At 42.1% G+C, this 23,837-nt stretch overlaps 1 protein-coding gene across 2 annotated transcripts in view; it reads right to left on the bottom strand.

Moving 5' to 3' along the window:
- LRPPRC (leucine rich pentatricopeptide repeat containing) overlaps positions 1 to 18,627 on the bottom strand; it is a 44,812-nt gene extending 26,185 nt beyond the window's left edge. The window contains exons 1-21 of one of the 2 annotated variants that reach the window (XM_078596229.1): positions 18,395 to 18,627; positions 15,977 to 16,299; positions 14,188 to 14,309; positions 13,999 to 14,057; positions 13,274 to 13,360; positions 12,978 to 13,104; positions 12,477 to 12,621; positions 10,999 to 11,144; positions 10,772 to 10,877; positions 10,491 to 10,598; positions 9,664 to 9,782; positions 8,979 to 9,066; positions 8,499 to 8,568; positions 7,827 to 7,854; positions 7,087 to 7,141; positions 6,712 to 6,818; positions 6,468 to 6,545; positions 6,272 to 6,328; positions 4,109 to 4,237; positions 3,336 to 3,466; positions 2,195 to 2,280 (exon numbers count right to left, since the gene is read on the bottom strand). In XM_078596229.1, the coding sequence (XP_078452355.1) occupies positions 2,195 to 2,280; positions 3,336 to 3,466; positions 4,109 to 4,237; positions 6,272 to 6,328; positions 6,468 to 6,545; positions 6,712 to 6,818; positions 7,087 to 7,141; positions 7,827 to 7,854; positions 8,499 to 8,568; positions 8,979 to 9,066; positions 9,664 to 9,782; positions 10,491 to 10,598; positions 10,772 to 10,877; positions 10,999 to 11,144; positions 12,477 to 12,621; positions 12,978 to 13,104; positions 13,274 to 13,360; positions 13,999 to 14,057; positions 14,188 to 14,309; positions 15,977 to 16,299; positions 18,395 to 18,591 (2,368 nt within the window). In that variant the 5' untranslated portion in view covers positions 18,592 to 18,627. The remainder of the gene's footprint in view (positions 1 to 2,194; positions 2,281 to 3,335; positions 3,467 to 4,108; positions 4,238 to 6,271; positions 6,329 to 6,467; positions 6,546 to 6,711; positions 6,819 to 7,086; positions 7,142 to 7,826; positions 7,855 to 8,498; positions 8,569 to 8,978; positions 9,067 to 9,663; positions 9,783 to 10,490; positions 10,599 to 10,771; positions 10,878 to 10,998; positions 11,145 to 12,476; positions 12,622 to 12,977; positions 13,105 to 13,273; positions 13,361 to 13,998; positions 14,058 to 14,187; positions 14,310 to 15,976; positions 16,300 to 18,394) is intronic. The other variant, XM_078596230.1, reaches the window with a different exon arrangement.
- Positions 18,628 to 23,837: the final 5,210 nt, after the last annotated feature.

The raw sequence follows: 23,837 nt of genomic DNA, 5'->3' as shown, positions 1-23,837 counted from the left end.
GTCCCATACTGAGTCCTCACCTAATCTCAGTTTTTCTGGGTCAGCCTCAGCCTAGCTTTCCTGGGACCAAGCCGTGAAAAACCGTTAGATCACTTGAATCATTCAACATGTGCAACACATATTTGCTGAGTAGTGTTTTGTCACTTTCACAGCCAGTGGAAAGTGTGTGGGCTCAGATCTTGCATTCGGAAAACTTCATGTTCCGACAGCAATCCCTTCTTGAGCGGACCCCACCACTTCAGAGCTCAGCACCTCGAATCCTGAGTATGCCTCAATAACCGACACTACACACTTGTACTTGGCCTGAGCTCAAAACCACTCGTACATCGTGGAGACAACACAGAAATGAGAAGCATGCTCTGTGACGTCACTCACTAAGATTGTTAAGCCATGTTAATGTAAAACATGCATGGAAAATTAGAACATAGATTTTAACCAAACCTAGGCCTAGGTAAAACATAGCTTAAAATTAACTTTGAAAAAAATGTTTTGCAACCCTAAATCCAAGCCATTGGGTGGCAGTGGAAGTGGAGAACATGGGGGTGGCAGGTTAAGAGTAGGGATGGATCAACCAAAAATTGCCTCATGGTTCATGGAGCGGGTCCTAGGCCAGGACTGGGTCATTCCAGGACGAGCAGATCACAGTTTCCAGGGGCCATGGAAATTACAAGGTATTCACGTGCCAGATAAGCAATTCCAGATTTGCAGTGGCAGCAAAAAGGGAATGAAATTTAAACCATATTTATTCATCCCAGACACGCATGCCAAAACTGTCCAATTAAATCTTTCTAACTACCCAAAGGAATATTAATTTAAAAGACAACCCACAATATATTTCACTCTCCATTATTTCAGAACAGCTTTAGCTCTGTAACTCATAATTATAGAAGCAGGCTGAATGCACCACGTCTATGCGTCTGGGGTGCTGGATCTCCTGGTAACGGCTTCTCACCATCAGGTTAATGAAATACTCAGTGGCCGGAGACTGCAGCTTCACTGCGGCCCCACAGGCCACAACGGTCATCCACACTGGGAATTATTTTGTGCAAAACCGTGTCATTACCGCCCAAGATGGCCCAGCAACCCGCTGATAATCGCACTCATTTCCCAAACTAAAAGTGCAAATGCGCTCTGCAGCTGGCTTTTTACCAAAGCCATTTGCACCGGTAATTAATAGCAATTACGTCTACATTTATGCAGGAAGTGGGGTGGGAGCCGAGGGGTGGAAGGAGGAGAGGAGTGGGGGCAGGGGGAGGAGGGCGCGAGGGTGGTGGGAGGGTAAACTGGCAGAAATGTGCCTAGTTAATTCGTTAAACACAGCTGCACAATACATGCGCTAATGATGAAAACAGCTAAAATGTCACTTGACATGACCAAAATGTGATTTGGAATGCTTCATTTGGTGTAACTTTTAAGCATTAACACAAACAAGGGTGCATTTGTAACAGCATTTCCAACCAGGACTACTACACAAAATGGTGTGCATTAGTAAAAATGATAATGGCAAGCGTAGTATTTATGTGTGTGCCAACTATTTAGGGATTTAGTGCAGAAATGCACGTAAAATAATGTTTGGATGGCATTTGGTTACTAGAAAGTGGCCAAGGGCATCTTACTTGTACATTCACATAAATGTGGTTTACGTATAGATTAAAAAACAAAAGCCAAAATTGTTATTAAAGTTACGCTTAAAGGTTCCACCTAAAGTGTCAAGCACTGAAACTGTATTGTGAATCTTTGTGTCATTGAAACCCAATGACTTTGACTAGCACAGGTCATCAGACACATGGATATGGAGATTTCAAACAATGGAAAATTCCCCCATCTAACACCCCAAAGCAGAACATTAATTAAGGCCATGTGTAAATATGGGTGTGTATGCAAATGGAAAACCCAAGGAAATGTTGTTAAAATATTTCTCCTTATTTTATATTTGCAAGAGTAGCCCATTGTCTGTCCGCCATTTACATAAAGCAATCATCGCCAACTACTGACAGACTAATCCCCCAGGTCATTCTTGCGAATACAACTTGTCCTGGTCTCTTGAGTTCTCACCTGGTTAAACAAAATATACTTGAATTATTATTGATGGTAAAATCCCATCGGAGGTACGTAATAAATAATATATTTTTTTTCTCTCTCTCTTAAGACTTTTGCAACAAAAAAAAAGCATGCAATTCAGCTGCTCACTCACCCTGCACCATCCCATGAGTGGCGAGGAGCTTCAAGAGCGCAATGTACTTGGACACACCGAGAACAGCGTTCGGGTCAAAACGGTCTCTGAAAGAAATTGCATGACGGTACTTAACAAAGCAAAAATGTTTTATAACACCTACAGTCACTGTGTGTTCACTTTTTAAAATGTATTTTCAAATAACAGCTTCAGCATACCTGCTTTCTTAAAGTACAAAGACTTTTGAGTCAGAGGTAAATGAAAGTACGTTCTGTATGGCTGAAGCAATACAGCTGAACAAAATAGGTGAGCATTAGTATTCACAAATAGCAGCCTCTTATAAATCAAGTGAGAATTGTGCTTACCGGGTTAAGGCGTTCAAGATGCAGAAACTTCTCACTTCTCAACTTGGTAAAATTAATATTACTTTGCAAGCCAATTAAAATGCAACACCCATGAACCTAGGGTTGGCTGCTGTGTGGTGCGATGGTGAGCACACCGGACTTGCAATGCAGAGGTCGCCAATTCAATCTGCAGGTGTGACCGTTAAACCGATGGTGCAAGTTTCTTCAATCAGCGCGCCCACCCAGCAGTGTAAATGGGTCCAGCACAGTTCGTCAATCGGCCGGTAACACGTGGCGGGGGTATAGTGTGGGTGCTCCAACCTATCCCAAGGTCCAGCATGAAGAAGTGGGCCAAATTAACTCTATAGGGGCTCATATTCTTAGGTTTTTTCGGTAAAGTCACGTAGGTAAAAAATTAAAATTAATAAAAGTAAAATAAAAATAAAATAAAAATCACGACGTTTCGGAGGCATCACTTGATACAGCTGTCGTGCTGTGACGGTTCCACCTGAAGACGGAAGCTTGTGTTGCCTCCGAAACGTCGTGATTTTAATTTTATTTTACTTTTATAAATTTTAATTTTTTACCTACGTGACTTTACCGAAAAAACCTAAGAATATGAATCCTTGCAGTCACGAAAGCTTCAAATCTAGAATCTATAGTGGCTGTCTAGAGCTCTCTCTAAGTGGAGGTCCTTCCACCAGCACTGGCGTGAGTCGAGCAATTGCAAGGCTGCGCCTTAATATTCACCAATGTAACTACTATTTTACCGCGGTTCAACATTCAACACTGTTCTGCTGTAAGGAAATCCCACTTACAGTTCTTTCTTGATATTGCAGGCCTCAGTGACGTTGCCCTGCTCACAGCAATGCTTGAGCAGCGTCGCGTAACCTGCTACCACCATGTTGGCCGAATACTCAGACTTCACCTCCAGGGCTCTGTCTAAGTTCTGCCAAATGGAAACATTTCCAGAAGGTAAACCATAGTTGCGTGCAAACGTAAAGGACTACATTTGTGTCCGTACTTTGATAATTGTATTCCAAATTTGACATCGGCTTCGTCTAATGAAGCGTGTCTATTTGCAACTCTTGGAGAGCAGTGAATACCAGGCATACAGGACATCTGTGAAAAAGAGCTTGATTGCTCATCGGATTCCTCCAGTCTAAATAACAATTCTGATTCTATTGGACAAAACTACTTCCGAAATTCATTCAAGTGACCACTTTCAGCCAACTATGAGGAATACACTCCCAAAAGCTCGATGACAGAGGAATATGAAATGGATTAACCTGAAGGCAAATGTTTACCTATAACACAGACATTCTATTTTGCGGCATGTAACTACTTGGCAGCCTTATTACTGCGGCATAGGCACCATTGTGTCAGCACTAAAATGCAATTAACCCAAAATGTTAGCCACAATAAAACACAGGAGTAAAAATCGCGATTGTCCCACAGCAAATTAATTTTCCAACATTTCCTTCACAAAGGAGATCGTGAAGCTCAATGGGCTGTCACCCGCCGAAATAACCCCCCCCCCCCCCGAGATTGACTGCAGTCACGCCAAGTCCAAGGAAGATCTGCGACGCACCTGCTGGCTGCACAAGTTGCGGATGACATTGCGCAAGGTTTCCTCCAAGGGCAGCCCCTCTTCCTTCAGGTGCTTCAGCTTCTCCTCTGTCTCACTCTGCAACTCCAGCACAAATGGCTTCTTGTTAGCCTGTTAAGAACCATTAATGAAATTACTGTCAGGCATGAGCCTATACCTAAATAGCTACAGTACTAGTACACAGCCGCCTATGCCTACCAAATGTCAGTCCACACTCCACACAAAATACACAAGTACAGGGCTAACTTAATTTTCTCTCATTCCAGCTCTTACACAAGCATGCACACATAATAGTGCATCTATTTTGTAGACTTGCACCTTCTTTCGTATAGGAAATGCTTATAATGGAACGTCTAGTTTGGTGATCCACTCAATGGATTCCTGAGATGCTCAGTGGAGAAATTAAGATCCTCCCACAACAGATTCTAGTGGGCAGATTTACGCTATATGTTCCTGGGTATGGGACTAATAGCCACAGTCGCATTTAGTTAGGCTCATCACTCATCTTCCACAAGTGAAGAAGGTGGCCACATCACACATTTCTGTAATGGGTCTAAACAGGCTAACATGACTTGTACTAAAGTACATCTACAGGTTTTGTTATTCGACTGCTGGGTTAAAGCCTGTCCACAACGTCTGGGTCATGGGGGTTATGTCACCATACTTCAGCATGGTGGTTAATGTGGGTTGGTGAACGTGGGGAGCTGACTTGGGAGCACAGAAGTAAAGTACAACAATGGATTTTTGCTGCACAGAAATATTATACACAAAGCATACCATATGAAGACAAAGATCCCCATATAACATAAACTGAATTTTTTTGCGGCAAGTGCTTTTAGCGAGTCGACCTAGGGAAGGCCCAGGACCTGTTCAGAAAATCATCACTGGCATTGGCCACGAGCCGGAATCAAACTCGAGTCACCGGGTTTGAAGTGCTGTGGTGGCTAGGAGATGTTAACTACCTCGCCTGGTATGCAGGAGGTCGACCCGGACGCCTGCATATTTGGAGATTGCATGTCTCCCCGTGATCATGTGGATTTTTCTCTGGGTCGTCCAGTTTTTCCATCCACATTTCGAATTAACATGTGTTTAGAGTATTTGGCTGTTATAAATTTACACACAAGCTACTTCATTGAGCTATCATTTGTGGCCAGGTCGTTCCTAAAAAAATTCTATATAGCTCAGTGGGCCTTACCTGCTAAAATAAAAAGAGTTAAAAATGTTTTCGTTTAGAAGCGCAGACTGCTAACCATTGCACTACTGTCCCCATATTACCACTTCTATGTATGTTGAACTTACTTCGCACCATACATAGCCAACCGTGGTAATTGGAGGTATAATAGTCTGAACAGACTGTTGGGGCAAGTGCTGTTAGCGAGTAGCACCGACATACCATACACACGTAATAACACCACGCACACGCAGACCCCCACACGCAAATGGCAATGTGCAAACACGTGTATGTACACACAGACCAACTCAGACGCTTCTTGCTTCATGTTCCACTCTATTTCTCATTAACAACAACTGCTGCATCAGCTATACTGCCAGCAAGCAAAGTCAAGAGCAGCACTCTTACCTCTAAGAAAAACCTCAACCAATGCTCCAGCATCAAGGCGTGTGTTGTATTGCAAGACATTCTGTCGTACAGATTAAATTTTAACCTAAAATCCTATCCACCCAGAGGATTTGAAACATTTTGTGATGCCCTTGAATACGCATAAGATGTATTAAAGCCACTTATTGGGCTTAATCACAATAGAGATGAACGGTAAATGGACAAAATGCACTGAACATTTAAAAGATCAAATATTTATAAAGCTCAGATGGCATGTCTAAATATAGCTTGGGTGTTAACACCATGTTTTGGGTTTAAGCCTAGTACAAATTATTAAGAATTGGTCAAATCCCCTGCAATATGCTAATTCTTAAGTGTTCCCATTCGCACTGCAAATACATTTCATTTCACTGTAGATGGCAAGCTGCAGTGTGCATATAACCGTAATGTGCTCTCAAAAATAAATATTCCGTGAACTTTGAACAAAGCACTGGGGGAAGGAAAGCTAGGTTTGATTGACACTAAGTGTGAATGTGCACCATGCAGGCAGTTGAGGGGACTTATGAGACACGAGCAGTGTTACTCACCAAAGAGGGATTGTGGTCACTCATGGCTGAAGCATTTTCCACGAGTAGGTAAACATCCTGCATGTGAAAACATAAAAATCCCACAATCATTCCGATTCACACACGGAGCATTCTGAGTTGCATTTATATATTTTTAGACTGGACAGTGAAACCTCCAACATCAAAATGCTGCAATGTGACATTGGCCAACACTCACCTTAGTGAGCCCTGGAGCTCTACGAGTATCCAGCAAGTTTTTTAATCCATAAAAGCCTTTCATCTGGATCTTCAAGTTCTGTTTCAGGCGACAAAAATAACTCAGCTGAGCTTAAAGACGAATAAGCTCCATATGCGTTAATTCAGTATCAGCGTGTGTGCATTGAAGCGTGAAGGTGATGGCCCCAAGAGCTACAATGACTGAGAACAACAATGGATCTTCAGCCCCGTAAAGTGGAACGCACCATGGACTTCAGCTTCTGAAAGTACGTGTGAAGGTGCGTCTCTTTCCTCCGTATGTCTTCCGCCGACATAGACTCCAAAAGGTTGCTCAGGAAGAAGGACAAAGACTCTGGCGAAACACACAGATTGATGGCATAGATATTTACAACCAATGATTAATTCCAACATTCTACTGAATGCAGGAAAAGATGCAGAACTGAAATTTCTTGCTCACAGCACTTGCTGACGGAATGGTTTCCACAAGAAGAAACTCAAAAAATAACCTTGTAAAATATACTTAATATTTATTTCAGAAATATGCATAAAATTCAACAGTAAAATTATTTAACGTGTTTTTTTTTAAGCTTAAGTATTGTAAAAGCCTAATTTATATTTACCTTGGACAGAAAAGCTACCCTTGAACCGGGAATCTGTGAAGAGCAGTTCTGTGATCTAGAGAGAAGTAACAATTAAAGGTTAGCACAAACAACCAATACGGACACATCATATCACTAGCATTTATTAAATATACGATATATGTAAATAATACACGTTTGTATATGCTCGCATTTACATTTCTGATAAAACTTTGTAACACAATGAGATGGGTAACGTAAAAAAGCAAAAAATATGCATTCGACGGATGGCTTCCGTTAAACAAAATTTCTCCAAAAAAGCATCAGACTCAAAAGTGTCACAAGTAAATGATTTAGCATTCTGATTGCACGTATGAGCCGTCGATGCCAATGCTACACAACTGAAGCCTTTTGGAAATCGATATATATATAAAAGGGAAACTTGTGAATGTGTGTCAGTTCGAAATATTTAGCATACTTCCCAACATGCAACAGACTTGAAATTTGGCATGTGGGTAGCTTCCAGACTGTACAGAATTTAAAAAGTCTAAAAATATACTTTTGTACTTTGGGGGTGGGGCGCAATAATGGATTTCTTTTGCACGGCAAGTGAGCGGTGATGTCACATCTATGAGGTCACCCTCATGCGGCAGCGTCACGCAGTGCGCCTGCTGACGTCACGCATCCCCCCTTCGCGTAGGCCGTGTATTAATCCAAGACAAGAATCCAAGTCTCGGGCAAAGCCGGGTAGTAAAGCTAGCGTTGTATAAAAGAAACATTACCTTGCTCTGGCAAGCCACATCATTAGACCTGCAGGTGGCAGCACATACAAAACAATACAATCAACAACGCACATCTTGCTTTGACAGGCATGCATCAGTTTCATATTCTTGGTTCTTTCGGTGAAGTCACGTAGAGGGGAAATAATAAAATAATAATAAATACTCTTATTTCCCTTCTACGTGACTTTATCGAAAGAGCCAAGAATATGAATCCCTGCAGTCACAAAAGCTTTAAATCGAAATGCATCAGTTTGTTAATGAGTGTTGCCGTTTAGTACATTTCAAGGCCGTAAAATGTCCCCCCCCAATATATTGCTATGATATAGATTTCTATTTATATGATTGTGGTTATGGTTATACTTTATAAATCCCTAATCTCTGCAATTACATACAACGAAACAAGAAAAAGTAAAACAAGAAAAAACAGAGCAATGTAATACAATACACTATTAGACATTATTGTTAAAAATAAATAAAAAGTCTATCCTACGTGTTAGTGAATTTTTTATATTTTAGGCAGGAAATTCGTTTTCAAATTTAGATTTTTTTTTCTGAGGGGGGGACCCCCAGAACCCCTGGAAGATTTGGTCCCCCCCAACGTTGACTCCATGGCTACGGCCTTGGTACATTTTAGCTGTTTGTTTTAAAACGGACGGTACATGCGCTTCTTACTTCCTGAACGCCATTGTGAGACTTCCCCTAAATGTGTTCATGTCTGTAGGTGGAAATTTGGGGGAGGACACTGCAAAAAACAAAGACAGCATTGTGATATGAATACACAAGCAGACGGCAACATGTAGCAATACCCCGGGTTACGTCGGGGATGCGTTCCTGAAAGGTGCAACGAATAACGAAACTACGCAAATTAAACCAATTTTAGCATGTACACCACAAGAGCTAAACAAAGATAATGGCGGGTATGGTGAAGCTGTGTTAATGCGCGCATCTTAATTCCACACATACCCATGTGATATTAAATATATTCAAAAGGGAAATTTGTGGATGTGTCTGTTTGAAATATTTAGCATACTTCCCAACATGCTACAAACTTGAATTTTTGCACATTCTGAAAAGCACCAGTTCTTTAAAATGCAAGTGTTCGGCAGAGCTACAATATGTATATGTGATAGAAAAAAAGTGAATCTTACGTACACACGTCATAAATCTGATCTAGGTTCCCAGAAAATGCCATGTATCTGATCTCTGCCACGGCCGTTTCTTCCTGGTTCAAGCCTATTTCCTGCACACATCACACATCATAGTCACACCTTTAAACATCGTTTCTCATCACTGTTATCTCATTGTCTCATACTGACATCACGTCTATCACCAGCTTTACGATTGATATAAAGAGAGTGAGCACAGCTGACTCTATTGTGAAAGACAAAGCGTGTAACACAGACACAGGCGGATGACAAAATAAGCACAGCAGGCCAGTAACTGACAGTCTGGCTGCGAATAATGAAAAACATTCTGATGCATACCGTAAAGATAGTGAACCACAAGCCATAACCTAACAGTTGAGGTTTTTGGGTTTGTATATGTATACTGGACCGGCATTACCCCTCATGTTACCGATTTCCGGCCACCGCTAGCACGCTTTATGAACCATCCTTGTCCCCCACAACCATTCACCAACTTGCACTGACCAGCATGGTGAAGTATAGTAAAAGTCCCCCCCCCACCCATTTGACAATGTGCAATAAATTATCAATGTTATTTTAAGGAAGATTTATGAGAAATAAGGCTGTATGTCAGGTGCCAGGGTTAGAATGACACACGTTACACCGCCATCACGGCGTTGGGCGCCGTAAAAGCCCAGGGATTAGGGGTTCACCTGAAACTTGGCTCGGGCCTCAGCGTAGGATGAGAACACGGGTATAACGTAGGAGGTGAAGGTCTCCTGGTTGGGCTCCACACCCATGTCTCTCATGGCCTTCAGCACATCCAAAACCCCTGCAAAGCATGAGGACAGCCGTGATGTCAACCGATATAGATTCTGAAGATCGCGACGCGTGCGTGAGAATCAATGTTTTCAATCCAATATGTTGCCGCGGGTTAATATCATCCCTTCAGCCACTATAAGCTGTTATATTCAGCAATGTAAAAACAAATATCTCAAATAAATTCGCAACCCTGAATCATGACAATTCATTGGATGATATGGGAGGTGACTCATGACAGTTGTAATAATGAGCAATACGCCGCTTGCAAGGGGCACGTGCAACCCAGAATTACCAAAACAACAGAAAGTCAATTTCTAATACATGATGAATGCTTGCAATGTACACCAGACTGGCCAAATTGTAAAACTCTAATTAGACCAGTGTGATCTACTATATGTGACCAAGTACCAAGTTTTAACTCTTTCCAAGCCAACGAGTTGCCATTGTTAAAATACAATCAGGTTGCATAAACGTGCCCTGTTAAACAGCACTAAAATGTTGTTAGCAGGCACAAAAACGGGCAAGCTTTTGGGCAAACTTTAAACCCAGATTTGTGGCCAAAAACATATCAACATTGATTGCATTAACTCAGATTTAATCAATGTGGCCCACAGCAAATAAACAAAAAAACAACCATCCCAGGTTAAAATGCCACAAAACACAAAGCTGGCCAGAGGATATTTTGCCCCAATGAAGAAGGTAAAGAAGCAATGCCTACCTTGCTGGTTCTTTAATTTCTGCTCGTGTGTCAAGAGCGGCCAAAAGAAGTGTGGCCTGACGGGCAGGCCTGTCTTGGAAGCGTGCTTCATCAGCTGGACTGCCATATCTGCGCATGAACAAAAAAACAACAGAGAAATGTATTACAAGCACACTCCACTATTTTTGTCAATTTACATTTATCTATCATGCTTGTCCATGCATTTACTTATCAGATGGATATTAGACTAAAAGGTGATATGGTCCATTTGAGAAATTGCACAACATAAATCTGACACCCACCCTTGTAATTTGCTTCCAACGCACAGCGGAGAGTGAACATGAGGGCAGAGGTGTGCATCTGTTTCTCCTGCAGCGTGTCACAGAACTTCACGAGTTTCTCCACCGGCTGAAAAGAAAGTAATGAGAGTGACCGCCTTGTGAGTTGTGTCACCCAGATTGATTACAATGACAAATCCCGTTCTCCTCCCCAAAAACGAATTAAAAATGTCAAAGCAATTGTACGTTACCCTGTCAAGGGTGACACAGTGGCGAAGGAAGAACTTTCCAATGAAGCTGTCCTGGTTAATGCGCAGGGCTGGGAACGAGAGGAGCACCTCGAAGGCCGTGTCCTCCAACCCGTGCGTCACCAGATTCAAACAAAGATTCATGGCATCTGCTTCCCCAAAAAGGGTGAAAGAGAAAAGAGACAGAGGTTTGTTTTTCCCCTTAAACAAGCTGAACACTGCAAAATAGCAAACAAATTGGAAAACACAAATACGAAGGCGTAAAATAAGGGATAACAATCAGAAAATAATGTACAATCCATTAGACTGGGAGTTTTATGTTATTCGAGTGATAAGCGAAATAAACGAATCAGTCAGATTTTTCCTTATTAAAGCCATTTAATCTTTCGACTAGTTTTATGAAATAGTTAGCAGCAGCTGGTAAAGTTCTGAAAGCTGCAAATAAAAGTAAACTATATTACTATAAGCTATCCACATTTTAAAACACCTTTAAAACTAGATTTGAAGCTTTCGTGACTGCAAGGATTCATACTCTTAGTTCTTTCGGTAAAGTCACGTAGGTAAAAAATGAAATTAAAATTAATAAAAAAATAAAACAATAAAATCACGACGTTTCGGAGGCAACACAAGTCTCCGTCATCAGGTGGGACCGTCACAGCCAGAATTGCTGCAGCAAATCTGGCTGTGACGGTCCCAGCAGCAAATCTGGCTGTGACGGTCCCACCTGATGACGGAGACTTGTGTTTCCTCCGAAACGTCGTGATTTTATTGTTTTATTTTTATTAATTTTTATTTCATTTTTTACCTACGTGACTTTACCTTTAAAACTAAAATCACACATGCATCCTCTTACATTTTAGTCGCACAAGGAAACTATTAAATACGGTGGAGCGGTGGAGAAGTGGCTATCGCACAGCAATATAAAACCATCAACCCGAGTTGGATTTTCAGCAATGGCTCGCATCGGTGGCGAATGATATCTGAACCTGGTCTTGGGTCCCACCCCTGTCCATGCCCTGTCCAACTTGATGAAGTATGGTCAAACAACCAGCATGCCCAACACAGCTTAATCCATCAGTATACTGTCAAATATAAATACTTTTCAATATGTTTACATGTCTTGATTTGAAGCTTTCGTGACTGCAGGAATCCATACTCTTTGGCTCTTTCGGTAAAGTCACGTAGGTATAAAATAAAACAAATCACGACATTTCGGGCGCAACACAAGCGTCCGTCATCAGGTGGGAAAGCATGGTCTGCTGCTGAGGCAGACGGTTTTAAAAGGTTTGAAATGGGTGTAGCCCAAGGGTCAGTCTGCCTCAGCAGCAGACCATGCTTTCCCACCTGATGACAAATGCTTGTGTTGCGCCCGAAACGTTGTGATTTATTTTATTTTATACCTACGTGACTTTACCGAAAAAACCAAAGAGTACGTTAATATGTTTTGTTATATAAAGGATAAACTTTAAAGCGTTGCGCACCTGGAATGAAGCCAGGTTGATGTCGCATGTGGCCCACTATGGCCTGCACCTGATCAGAAAACCCAGCCTTGGCCAAGGAAAAAATAATTTGCATGATATCGCGATCCATGAGGCTCTTATTGTTCTTCTCCATCGTGATGAAATGCTGCAATACAACATGGGTTCACAATCAGATTATGGTTACGACAGAAACATTCAGACAGCTACAAATACAGCCATATGCTATAATTGTATTAATGTCAGAGAAAAAAAATTATGCAGAGATTATGATTTCTAATGTTTTCAGGTTGTACTGTGGGTTGACCAGCAGGATTTGCAACCGAAAACACATTGTAGAGCTATAAAGCACAACCGCGAAAATCTACGCAGTAACATGCATAGCATTTATAAATTAAGTGAGGTGTTTCATCAGCAGTTTGATATTGCTTCTAAGGAAGTGAAGAATTTTTCACAAAATAATGCATGTGTTCACACAGTTTTCATTGTTGTTTATATTGGCACCTCTGTAATGCTCTTAATGTCTCCTCTCTCGGCGTAGGCAATGAGCAGAGCCAAGTAGGTTTCAGAGGTAGGTTCAATGCCCGCGTCTCTCATCACTGAGAGGATCTTCAGTGAATTCTCCATGTCACTGAGAAAAGCAATCAACATCAGGGCATCAGTCACTTTGGCAAAACCTTTTCAGGAACTGAGCAAAACTCAAAATTACAACGGATTTGCATGCAATTCAATGCATACACACTGTTGTTTTGTTCATTCAGTCATGTGCATTAGTTTGTCAGGCAGACAGTAGGCTTTACCCAGCTTTTGCGTGGCCTGTAACAAGGGAGTTGAAAACTTGTTCTGTGATGGGTATGTCTTTGTTTTTCATAAATCCCAAGATTTTGCTGAAAAAGGAACCACAAAATACACACGATTTAAAAAGGAATTAAGAGTGTTTTCAGTAGACTCTCTTTTATCCACATGCGGTTTATCCGATTTTCAGATTAACCGCGCACCTGAGATTTTGACATAAATCAATAACTCATGGATTTTCCCTTAAGCCCAAATTAATAATCTAAAAACAGTTATTTTTCGTTATTCCTGTGAATGTGTATTACATGTCACGTGCTTAAACCCAACAAATATGTGCTCCAGTTAATCTAAAATCCACGTGATCGCGTCTACAGTACAGTAGTTGCATACATTTACAACAGAGGGTGGAGTTTGATTGATTTTGATTGGTGTGGCTCTGCTTTCCACTTAGTGTGCAGAGTCTTCTGCGCGCGAGCAGGAAAGTGTTATCGCTGAGCACGCGCATTGATTGGTCGGTCGATCGTTAGTATTTGTTCTAAATCGAAAGATTAACAATCAAAATCGTCAGTTGTGCTTCATTTTTAGCGATTTATCTGACCATTTATCGTGGAAATTTCAATTTATTATTCGTGATTTTTTATAATCCACGGCCGTCCTGTATCTAGTATTTCGTTAAACTATGTATATTAAAAAATGTGGTACGTTTACCAAGGAAAAATAATAAGCGTACCTTGCACCATCAATATCACCCTCGTTGCAGTAGGCAGCAATCAACCTCTGGTAAGTGACCTGTGCAAAAACCATCAACGGCAAATTAATTCCAATTTGCATGGTGGTAAAATAGATTTCGCTAGATGCAAGTCATCCACAAAACTGGAGAGAATGTGGTCAACGTCATGCAGTTAATGAGATGCGTTACCCTGTTGGGCGTTACACCTTCTTTCTCCATTTTTTCCAGAAAATCAGTGGGCGAGAACTTGTGGTCGTTCTGCAGGTAGACTTTAATCAGGGCATTGTAGTGGCTCACATCAAACACAGTACCTGCACAGCCACACAGTACAACATGATAATTAGTTACACACAAGTACAGCAGAAAGTTACCATTCACATTTTGAGACAAATCCTCTTCCCAATCAATTGTAATGCACCCAGAGCCAAGCAAAATCGAGCCCGGATTCTGCATGGATGGGCGACTGTCATACATAATACTAGTTATAGGCTATCTAGACACATGGTGGGCACCTGTGAGCAGTGCAGTAAAATCATTGTTGCAACGTGCTATGCCTCAATTTCTATGATCCCCTTCACCAACTCCCACTGATCCATGTAAAGCCAGGTCAAATGACCCACAAACCCTACACGAAATAGGGGGAGGCTCTTATCCAGCAAGGGATTGCAATATTATCTATCTCAATTATTTTTTTGACAAATGGGATATCTTGCAGACCTGTAAATGTGCAAATACCTGTATACAGAGTACAGTATTACTGCAGTACAATGAAGCATGCTTCTAACGATGCCCTATTATAACATAGTTGCAGGAAAACACAGTATTCTCGTATTGATTAGAGGTCATGCTGCACGCTCTTCTAAGTCAACCATGGCGTCATCTAGCAAGGGAGCAAATTACCTCTGCAAACTAAGCGGAAAATTGTGAACGATTTAGACAACAAGAAATCTCAGGTGCAGATCTGCATTTGGTAACTGCAGTTCTCCTGTTGTATCTGTTCCACCTGATGACGGTCGCTTGTGTTGTGATCGAAACGTCGTGATTTATTTTATACCTACGTGACTTTACCGAAAGAACCAAAGAGTATACTCTGATAATATATGCATTGTCTTTTAAACTGATTGGTCGTGTCCTCTGGTCTAACACCGTTGAGACATAAAAGAAAACTATTTCTGGTGTGGACCAATCAGTTTCAAAGACAATGCATATATTATCAGAGTAAGTTTTTTTGTTTCTGACCACAAGCATTGTGGTTAATGCAGATATGATTCCTTGCAAAAGGTTTCAGTTTGGCGTTTTAACATCTTAACACCTGTTTTGTTGCCAGAAAAAAGGGGAAAACCAATTATCATATTTTGGTACTGTCAAATATTATTATACGATATGGGGAAAATGTACTCATAAAGCTATTTGTTATAATGTGGCATAGTACAGGTGCATCCCTGCAACTGCTTTCTCACGTGACCACTGGCGAAAGGAGCCTTTGCTCATGGGAGCTACAAAGAGCTCAATCAAATAGTATTTGGCCTTTGAAAGAGGTGGGCCTAGCAACACCTCATACAACCTGGCAATCATATTCTTGGTTCTTTCGGTAAAGTCACGTACGTAGAAAACAAAACAAAAAATTAAATTAAAATTTTAATTCAAAATAAAAGCAAAAAAACACGTTGCGATAGCAACACAAGCTGTCTTCATCTTTTCTCTTCGCCTGATGAAGACCGCTTGTGTTGTGACCGAAACGTCGTGGTTGTTTGCTTGTATTTTTTATTTTATTTTCTATCTACGTGACTTTACCAAAAGAACCAAGAATATTAATTCCTGCAGTCATGAAAGTTTCAACTCAAAATTTTACCTGCCAATCGACTAACTGTGGAGTACCCATTTAGACTAACGTCTGGACAGAGGCACGGATTTTAAGAAACTTGCCAACTGCCACACTGGGAGACACGAAACGGTTACCAATGTAACATCAACTGACCCAGCTCCTTCAGCTTGTTCCAGAAGTTATGCAGCAGCTCTGTCCTTTTCTCGGGCAGCTCCTCCGGCAGCAGGGTTCCGCAGCTGCGGATGAGCAGCAGGGCCTGGTTGGCGCTCGGATAGCCCGAACGGCAGATGTCATGGAACACGTCGAGCAGCATCTTGCTGGTGACGCGTCCCGTGCGCCTCACAGATGAGTCGAGCTGGTTGAGGGCCCATTCAAACTGCTGCACTTGCTTGGCCTGGACCGCCGGGATGGATTTACTCACATCAAAGCTCTGGTGGGTCATCACTGTGCTTAGTGGCCGCAGTCCATGTGACAGCCTGGAAAACATGCGCATTGCCATCGCAGGAATGGATTGCAAGTGCATTTCAGTTACTGCAAAGACACAATTAAAGTGCAATCAGCTCTCAATTATCCACGGCAGTGGACTGTATAAACACGCGGATAATGAAAAACACATACATTTACACTGTAGCCCAACCCACAAGATATAAATGACAATATTAGTCAGTTAAAATTCAGAGCACTACCCTAATCTCCCCTTGCAGAAATGGCAATAGTGCACAAGGAATTAGTGGTGACATGGCTCAGCGGTAGCGCATTTAACCACTTGTTTCAGAGGCTTGTGATTCAAACGCACAGCCACCCTGGTTAATACAGTGGGTGCATTAAACGTAAATATATGCTCCACAGTGGACGTTAAAGATCCTGTGATGAAATTCGGAAAGGAGTAGTCCCGTGTACTGGTGTCCTTGTCCAAGTTTGTAAAATAACAAAAATACTCACAAATTATTTAAATTTAGAAACACATGGCAATTGTCATTCCGAACTGCAAAAACGGAGGCCTCTGCTGAATGAGTCGAGGCTTTTCCTGGAAAATAATAACTATTACACTTCACTAATTTCAGGCAACTATTGTATTTATTTATGTTATTAGGCATTGCTCAAGATAAATGTGGATACTGTTTCTGAGGTTCAATGTGTGCTGTTGTTTGTTGCTTTTTGAAGAAGTCGACTATCCTGAATTGATGGGAACATTTTGCAAACATCATTTAGTCTTGGAATGAGTTTGAATAACTTATACATTCAGTGCAAGCATGGCTTTCTCCTTGTACAGCTGAGGTTTTGCTTTAAGAGGGATAGTGTAGGCTGTGTTTTAAGGCGGTCGTGGCTATTGGCACAACCACTCTTAGAATCACTTGTTTTTCACATGTCAGTACAGTGATGTCTCCCTCTTTTTTCTCATTAATGGAGCTTAAAACATGTCTTGGGACAGCACAGAATTCAATAGGTAAACATCTACAAGGGTATTGTACTTGACGTCGTTTCCATACTAGTGGCCAGCAGCATCACATTAATCAGTTAAATTATATACTTTATAAATCAGCCATGATTCCCGCAACTGGTGCGTGAAGGCCTTCCCAAGTCATCACCAACTATCATGGTCCTACGCTGCAACAACCCATCTCGATCCTGCACATGAGCTCATCTCATCGCCCTGTCTCCTCAGTGGACGACCTCTGGTCTAGTTCCTCCTTTGGCTGCCACTCCGTCGTTTGTCTCGACCACCGGCCATCATTCTTTCCAGAGACATGTCCTGCGCACCAAAACTCTCCGAACAGTCAAAACGTGTTTGTTTTAAATTACTAAGGGAAGATACCTGTACATCTTAGAAGGGCTCTGTGCCAATCTATTGTGAGAGTGCATATAAGATCATTTGGATTTTCATTCAAGGGCACAGGGCCACGTGGGTCACCTCGTGGAAGCAATGCCCTTGGTCAACTTGCACCAAGAGAAGAGCACTTTTACACGACGTTTCAACCGTGACCCCTAAGTATGTATGTTAAACTTCTTTTGCACCGCATGTAGCCAACCGTACTAATCGATAATTAAGACAACATTTTTTATTCATTATATAAATTATACTAAACATACATGTGGTAATAATTAAAAATATGATGAAGTCTATATTGGGATTCCATCGGACTGATTATATATCTGATCATGACGAGTAAAAATTATACTGTATGGAGGTTGATACTGTACGGAGCTTGCAGCTGAATGGCGATAATCACTGATAACTGCGTATGACGCCTGATTACAGGCATAAGACCACGGAAACATATAACAGACCTAAAATGATCAATAATCACATCTGATGACGATCTAGTGAGTATCATCTGACGGCGATTTCTTAATGAGACTCACGCCGATAACGCGAACCGTTCACGTAAAACGACAATGAACGTCATGACAACTATCACCAATTACACACATCACCATCATCAAGCCAAGCACCATCACGATGACAGTCTGTCGGTGTCTGCTCGAAAACGCACGTGGGTGACCACTCAAGGGCACCCTAGCGGTGATTGAAAGCGAGGGCGGCGTGGAGGGAGGGGGTGGCCCACGCACCTTGGCGCTAGTGGGCCCCGGGCGCCTTCTAAGAGGCGCTGAGCAGTCACGGCGGACGAGGAGGAGAAGGATGCGCCCGGGGTCGCCGCTGCAGATGTTGGCACCGGCCCGAGGAGGAGGCGGCAGCGATGGCTCCTCCATCTCCGCGCCTGCAGTGCGGAGCGAACCACGCGGCCCGGTACCATGAGCGCCGCCATTGCAAACTCTCTGAAGACCACGAGACTAGGCGATTCGATTCTTTGAGCACGAGTGACACTTGACGTCGATTCGGGAATCGATTCGTTTTTTGTTGAGTGTGTTTCTTTATAGACTGAATCAGGACTTGGAAATTCTAGATTTGAAGCTTTCGTGACTGCAAGGATTCATATTCTTAGGTTTTTTTCGGTAAAGTTACGTAGGTAAAAAAATTTAAAGTAAAATTAATAAAAGTAAAATAAAAATAAAAATTACTTGATACAGCTGCCGGGCTGTGACGGTTCCACCTGAAGACGGAAGCTTGTGTTGCCTCCGAAACGTCGTGATTTTTTATTTTTGATTTTACTTTTATTAATTAAAATTTTTTACCTACGTGACTTTACCGAAAAAACCTAAGAATAGGACTTGGAAATATTCTTTGGGTCTTTCGGTAAAGTCACGTTGATAGGTTCAAAGGAAATTAAAAATAAAAATTACGACGTTTCGATCACAACACAAGCGGTGGTCATCAGGAGGCAAAACGAGGGGGAAAGCTGCTGTAAAAAAGTATATTATTATTTTAACCTATCTACGTGACTTTATCGAATGACCCAAAGAATATGAATTCTTGCAGTCACGAAAGCTTTAAGTCAAGATTTAGGACTTTAACAAAATAAGAAGAGGTTTTATTTACCCTTTCTGGCAATAAAACAGGTGTTAAGATCTTCAAACAGCTGATAAACTTATGTATTGATACTGCCAAAAAAGGTCCCATTTTGTAGTTGCTCGCCCCTAGCTATAAATGCTTTGATAGTGCATTGTCTTTGTACTATTCGCCTTTGGCGTTCTCTGGTCTGACACTGGTGAGACTAGGTCATAAAGAAGGTTGCCTCTTCTAGATTTTAAGTTTTCGTGACTGCAAGGTTCTTTCGGTAAAGTCACGTAGGTGAAAAAAAAAATAGAATAATAAAATAATCATCGCGTACACCCCGTAGGCGGGTGTAGTACCAGCCCGAGCGGGACTTGGTGAGCGCTGGGATAGCACGGGCACCACGCACACCGTGCAGTGTGGGCTCCCACGAGGGGGAACGGGAGAGTGTCAGCCCAGGGGCAGGGTTGTCCCGGGCCATGGCACTCTGGTTGACCCCGTAGACACGTGATCTGGAGTGTCCACAGAGAAGGTCCCAGGTCGGGGGGCTAGGGGGTGATCACGTGTCCGGGGAGAGCTCTCGAGAGGGATCGAGAGGGAGCTGGAATGCTCGAGAAGGTGGGCGGGGCCGAGGGCGGAGCCGGCCCGACCCGGGAGGATATAAGGTGGGTCCCGGAGAGGGACCGGGGTCGCTTCGTTCTACAAGCTGGAAGCTCCACGTCCTACAAGCTGGAAGCTCTACATCCTACGTCTGAAGAGGCATCAACACGTGGCCGGGGACCCGAGTGAGGGTCCGATATTCCATCGCTGTGACTCCTAAATATAGTGTAGTTAGCTAGGTGGTCACCAACCCAAGGCTGTGTCTGGTAAAGGGGCAGTTACCCCTTTGTATATACGTGTTACAATGAATGTGTTGCCTCTGAAGAATAACGTCTGCGACTCACTACAGATGCAAACAAGATTCCTTGCAAAAGGGTTCTATTTGGTGTTTGAACATCTTAACACCTGTTTTATTGCCAGAAAGAATAAAACTTATTCTTATTTTTTCTATATTCTTTAATACTGGAAAAAAGGTTCCATTTTGAACAGGACTCACTCAGAATGAGAGAGATGTCCAGTCGGGATCGGTCAAGACAGTCGTAAATATATATAATTATTCTGATCGTCTTATTAGCAACAGCCTTGCGTTCCTGAGTTTGGGAGCTTCAGGATATGGCGGTGGTGATAATAATTTACACTTTTTGGAGAGTGCTGTACAAATGGTAAATATAGTAAAAACCTAATGAAAGCTTGCAGGCTGGAGATAAGAACACCCTACCAAATACATTAAACACCTCCACAGGTGCTAAACTGCGGTTGAGTTATCAGTAGTGTAAAAGCACAAATAACAAACTCAAGATGATGAAAAAATCATAGTTTTTCCCTTTCTGGCAAGAATAAAGGTGTTAAGATGTTCAAACACCAAATGGACACATTTTAACAAAGCTGCATTGACTATACATGCTTGCTGTATAAAATGCAAACAAACGTGCTTTTATAATTGATGCATTGACACCTTTATTCTTGCCGGAGAGGGTGAAGCCTATTTTTTAATCCTTTATATTAAGTTCACTTGCCTGCTTAGGACCGTGCAAATCTTTAGGTCGTTTTTTAACCCACTTCCCGTGATCCAATCGAGCTGACATTTTGCACACAGACTCGTTGTGCGTGACAATGCATTTTTTCCAAAATTTTACACTGTTTAGGGAATTTTTTAAAAATATTTAATTACCAATTGTTTAATGCTGCCAGAGGACGAGAGGACTCTAGCCGCCCCGATGCCACGCATATAAAGGATTTATAGTGAAAAACTTTGTTTTTACGGGTTATACTTGTTTTCATCATTCTGATACCGGTCAAAAGGGTCCCGTAGATATAACTGCTCGACTCGAGTTATTTTATGCTTTGATATTTAGATTGCATTTGTGCCGCTAGCCTTTTGGCATTCTCTGGTCTGACACTCGTGAGACAAGGCCATAAAGAAGGCTGTTTCTGGTATAGGCCAATCGGTTTCAAGGACAATGCACACATTGTCAAAGTATATTTGCACGTTTTACCACAAGCATGTGTGGTTCATGCAGACTTGATGCCTTTTGACAGGTGTCTATTTAGCAGAGGTGGGACAAAGTCATTGTTATGCAAGTCACAAGTAAGTCTCAAGTCTTTGCTCTCGAGTCCCGAGTCAAGTCGAGTCAAAGATGAGGCAAGTCCAAGTCGAGTCTGAAGTCATCAAAATCATGACTCGAGTCTGACTCGAGTCCAAGTCGCATGACTCGAGTCCACACCTCTGAGGTGGGACAAAGTCATTGTTGTGCAAGTCACAAGTAAGTCTCAAGTCTTTGCTCTCGAGTCCTGAGTCAAGTCGAGTCAAAGATGAGGCAAGTCCAAGTCGAGTCTGAAGTCATCAAAATCATGACTCGAGTCTGACTCGAGTCCAAGTCGCATGACTCGAGTCCACACCTCTGCTATTTAGTGTATGCACATTTTAACACCTCCTATATTCTTGTTGTAAATAATAAACCCTGTTTTTTTTCCATTATCTTGATACTGGCAAAAAGGGTCCAATAGAAACAACTCAACAAATGCGTCAATAATGTTGGTCTTAAAAAGGAAAAACACATTTATAATAGACTAAAACATTTTAAATGGCCCTTCTTCCAAACAGTAATGTCTGTCAATTAAGTAATTCAAGTTTATTTTGTTTAACCAGGTGAATATTCAAGTAGACCAGGACAGTCCCATTCGCAAGAGATATGGCTTTTCACTAAAAATGGCAAAACAAATCAAAGAAGCAAATCATTATTTGGTGATACTGCTGTCGCAGGGGTGCATAAGTAAAACAAAACAAAATCTCAACACATTCAGCAATAACACTGCGGCTTCAAAAGGGGGAAATGCTTTATTAATATCGATTATTGAATGTTTTAAATTTGAGGCAGTGTTATTGACGAATGTATCCGGTGTTTTTTTGTCAATGGGAATACTCACATCAATAACATCTGGTCATAACCCAGCAGTATATTTAAATCCTACTGACCTAAACAAATGGTGCCGCATCTTGGTCTGGAAAACCAAGAGGATGATGGAATTAAAACACATTTTTATGTAACGAGCTGTGAAGAAGGGCCATTGCCCGAAACGTCGCATATGACATACTGTTCTATCACTCATTACACATTTGCCGAAGTTCTTGGCAGTAGAGGGCAGTACGGCAAAGTCCATTGTTGTACATTATCTCAACCAACCCTCAATGACCTGCGTGGTGATGTTATTGTCAAATAGACACTCATCCAGCAGTGGATTGACAACGACCAAGCTGTACCTGTACCAGCTGCTGCCACTGGGTTGCACTGGCAAGTTTGTGTTGTGTTATTGACGATATTGTTATACAGTTTGAGTTTTATTTGTATCAATATATTTTAAGTGATGTTTACTTTTCATATACTTTGCATTCCTATCGTATTGTTGTATTGTTTGTTGTTGCAACGTTCTGACCCCGTTGTCCCTACTGGACATCGTTCTGTGGAAATAAAGAGCTTCATAGCTCATCGGATTCTTCCTGCGGTATAAATATGCTGATACATGATCACTCCTGTCAACCCCTTATCAGTGCCCTCCCTTATTACAGACCAACTCAGACCGTATTGGTCACTCAGTGCTCCTTATAAATCTCAACGTTCCTCCCACAAAGTCCCATCAATAAGGTAGAAACACAAAGACATAATAAAACACAATTTCCCTGTACAAAAATACGGGTAAACCGTATGGGTTGCCAGCTATGTATAAGTATTATTATGGTTGTCAGCCCAAGCGTCAATCAACTGCTGGATCGTCGCTTGACCAATCTTCACCACCGCGCTGCTGTGCGTGGTGGTGAAGAATGGGAGGGGAACAAAGGGGGCACACGACCGGTTCGGACATCAACAACTTGCCACTGACGTTAGGGGCCATCCATTTAGACTGTAGTACGTATGGAGGGGGGGGGAGGTTTAACCCAAATGCGTAGCGTGCGTATGGGGGGGGGGGGTCTACTGACAATATACGCATAGGAAACGGAGGGGGGGTGGGGTGAAGCCTCGATAATAATTTGTCTACATTGGCCTTCAAATGAGTTAGTCCGGCGGTGGACTGTTTGCTTAAAACGTTAATATTATTGATCCTTGATCGTTTTTGCGTGGATAAAAAATCGGCCGTTCTATAGGATTCGGGGGGCGAGGGGTAAAACGTCCGCGTGCGTACAGGGAGGGGCTCAAGTTTTGACAGATCTTTATGCACCTACTACATGGATGGCCCCTTAATCATCGTGGTTTGGGGGCGGGAGGGAGGAGAAATCTAAAAATCACGTTGCGAACCACGCAATCGATTAAAGGTGAATCGATGCAGTCGATTCATAGCTCATCGATGCAGTCGATTGCATCGTTAAATGGACCAGCTCCGGTGTTCATGCCCGCAAGCACTAGGCAAGTCCATTAAGTTCGGGGGTCGATGAAAGATAATCGCTAATTTGTTTTGTTAGTTTGTCGATTGTCGCGCTCGAGTTTTTGTTCACGTTCATTCTTGATTCGTTCATTAAGACGCTCG

The sequence above is a fragment of the Lampetra planeri genome, chromosome 7 (assembly GCF_965212315.1).
Source record: "Lampetra planeri chromosome 7, kcLamPlan1.2.h2, whole genome shotgun sequence".
Lineage (NCBI taxonomy): Eukaryota > Metazoa > Chordata > Hyperoartia > Petromyzontiformes > Petromyzontidae > Lampetra > Lampetra planeri.
Note: the sequence above shows the minus strand (reverse complement) of the source record. Positions and strands in the feature narration are given on the sequence as shown.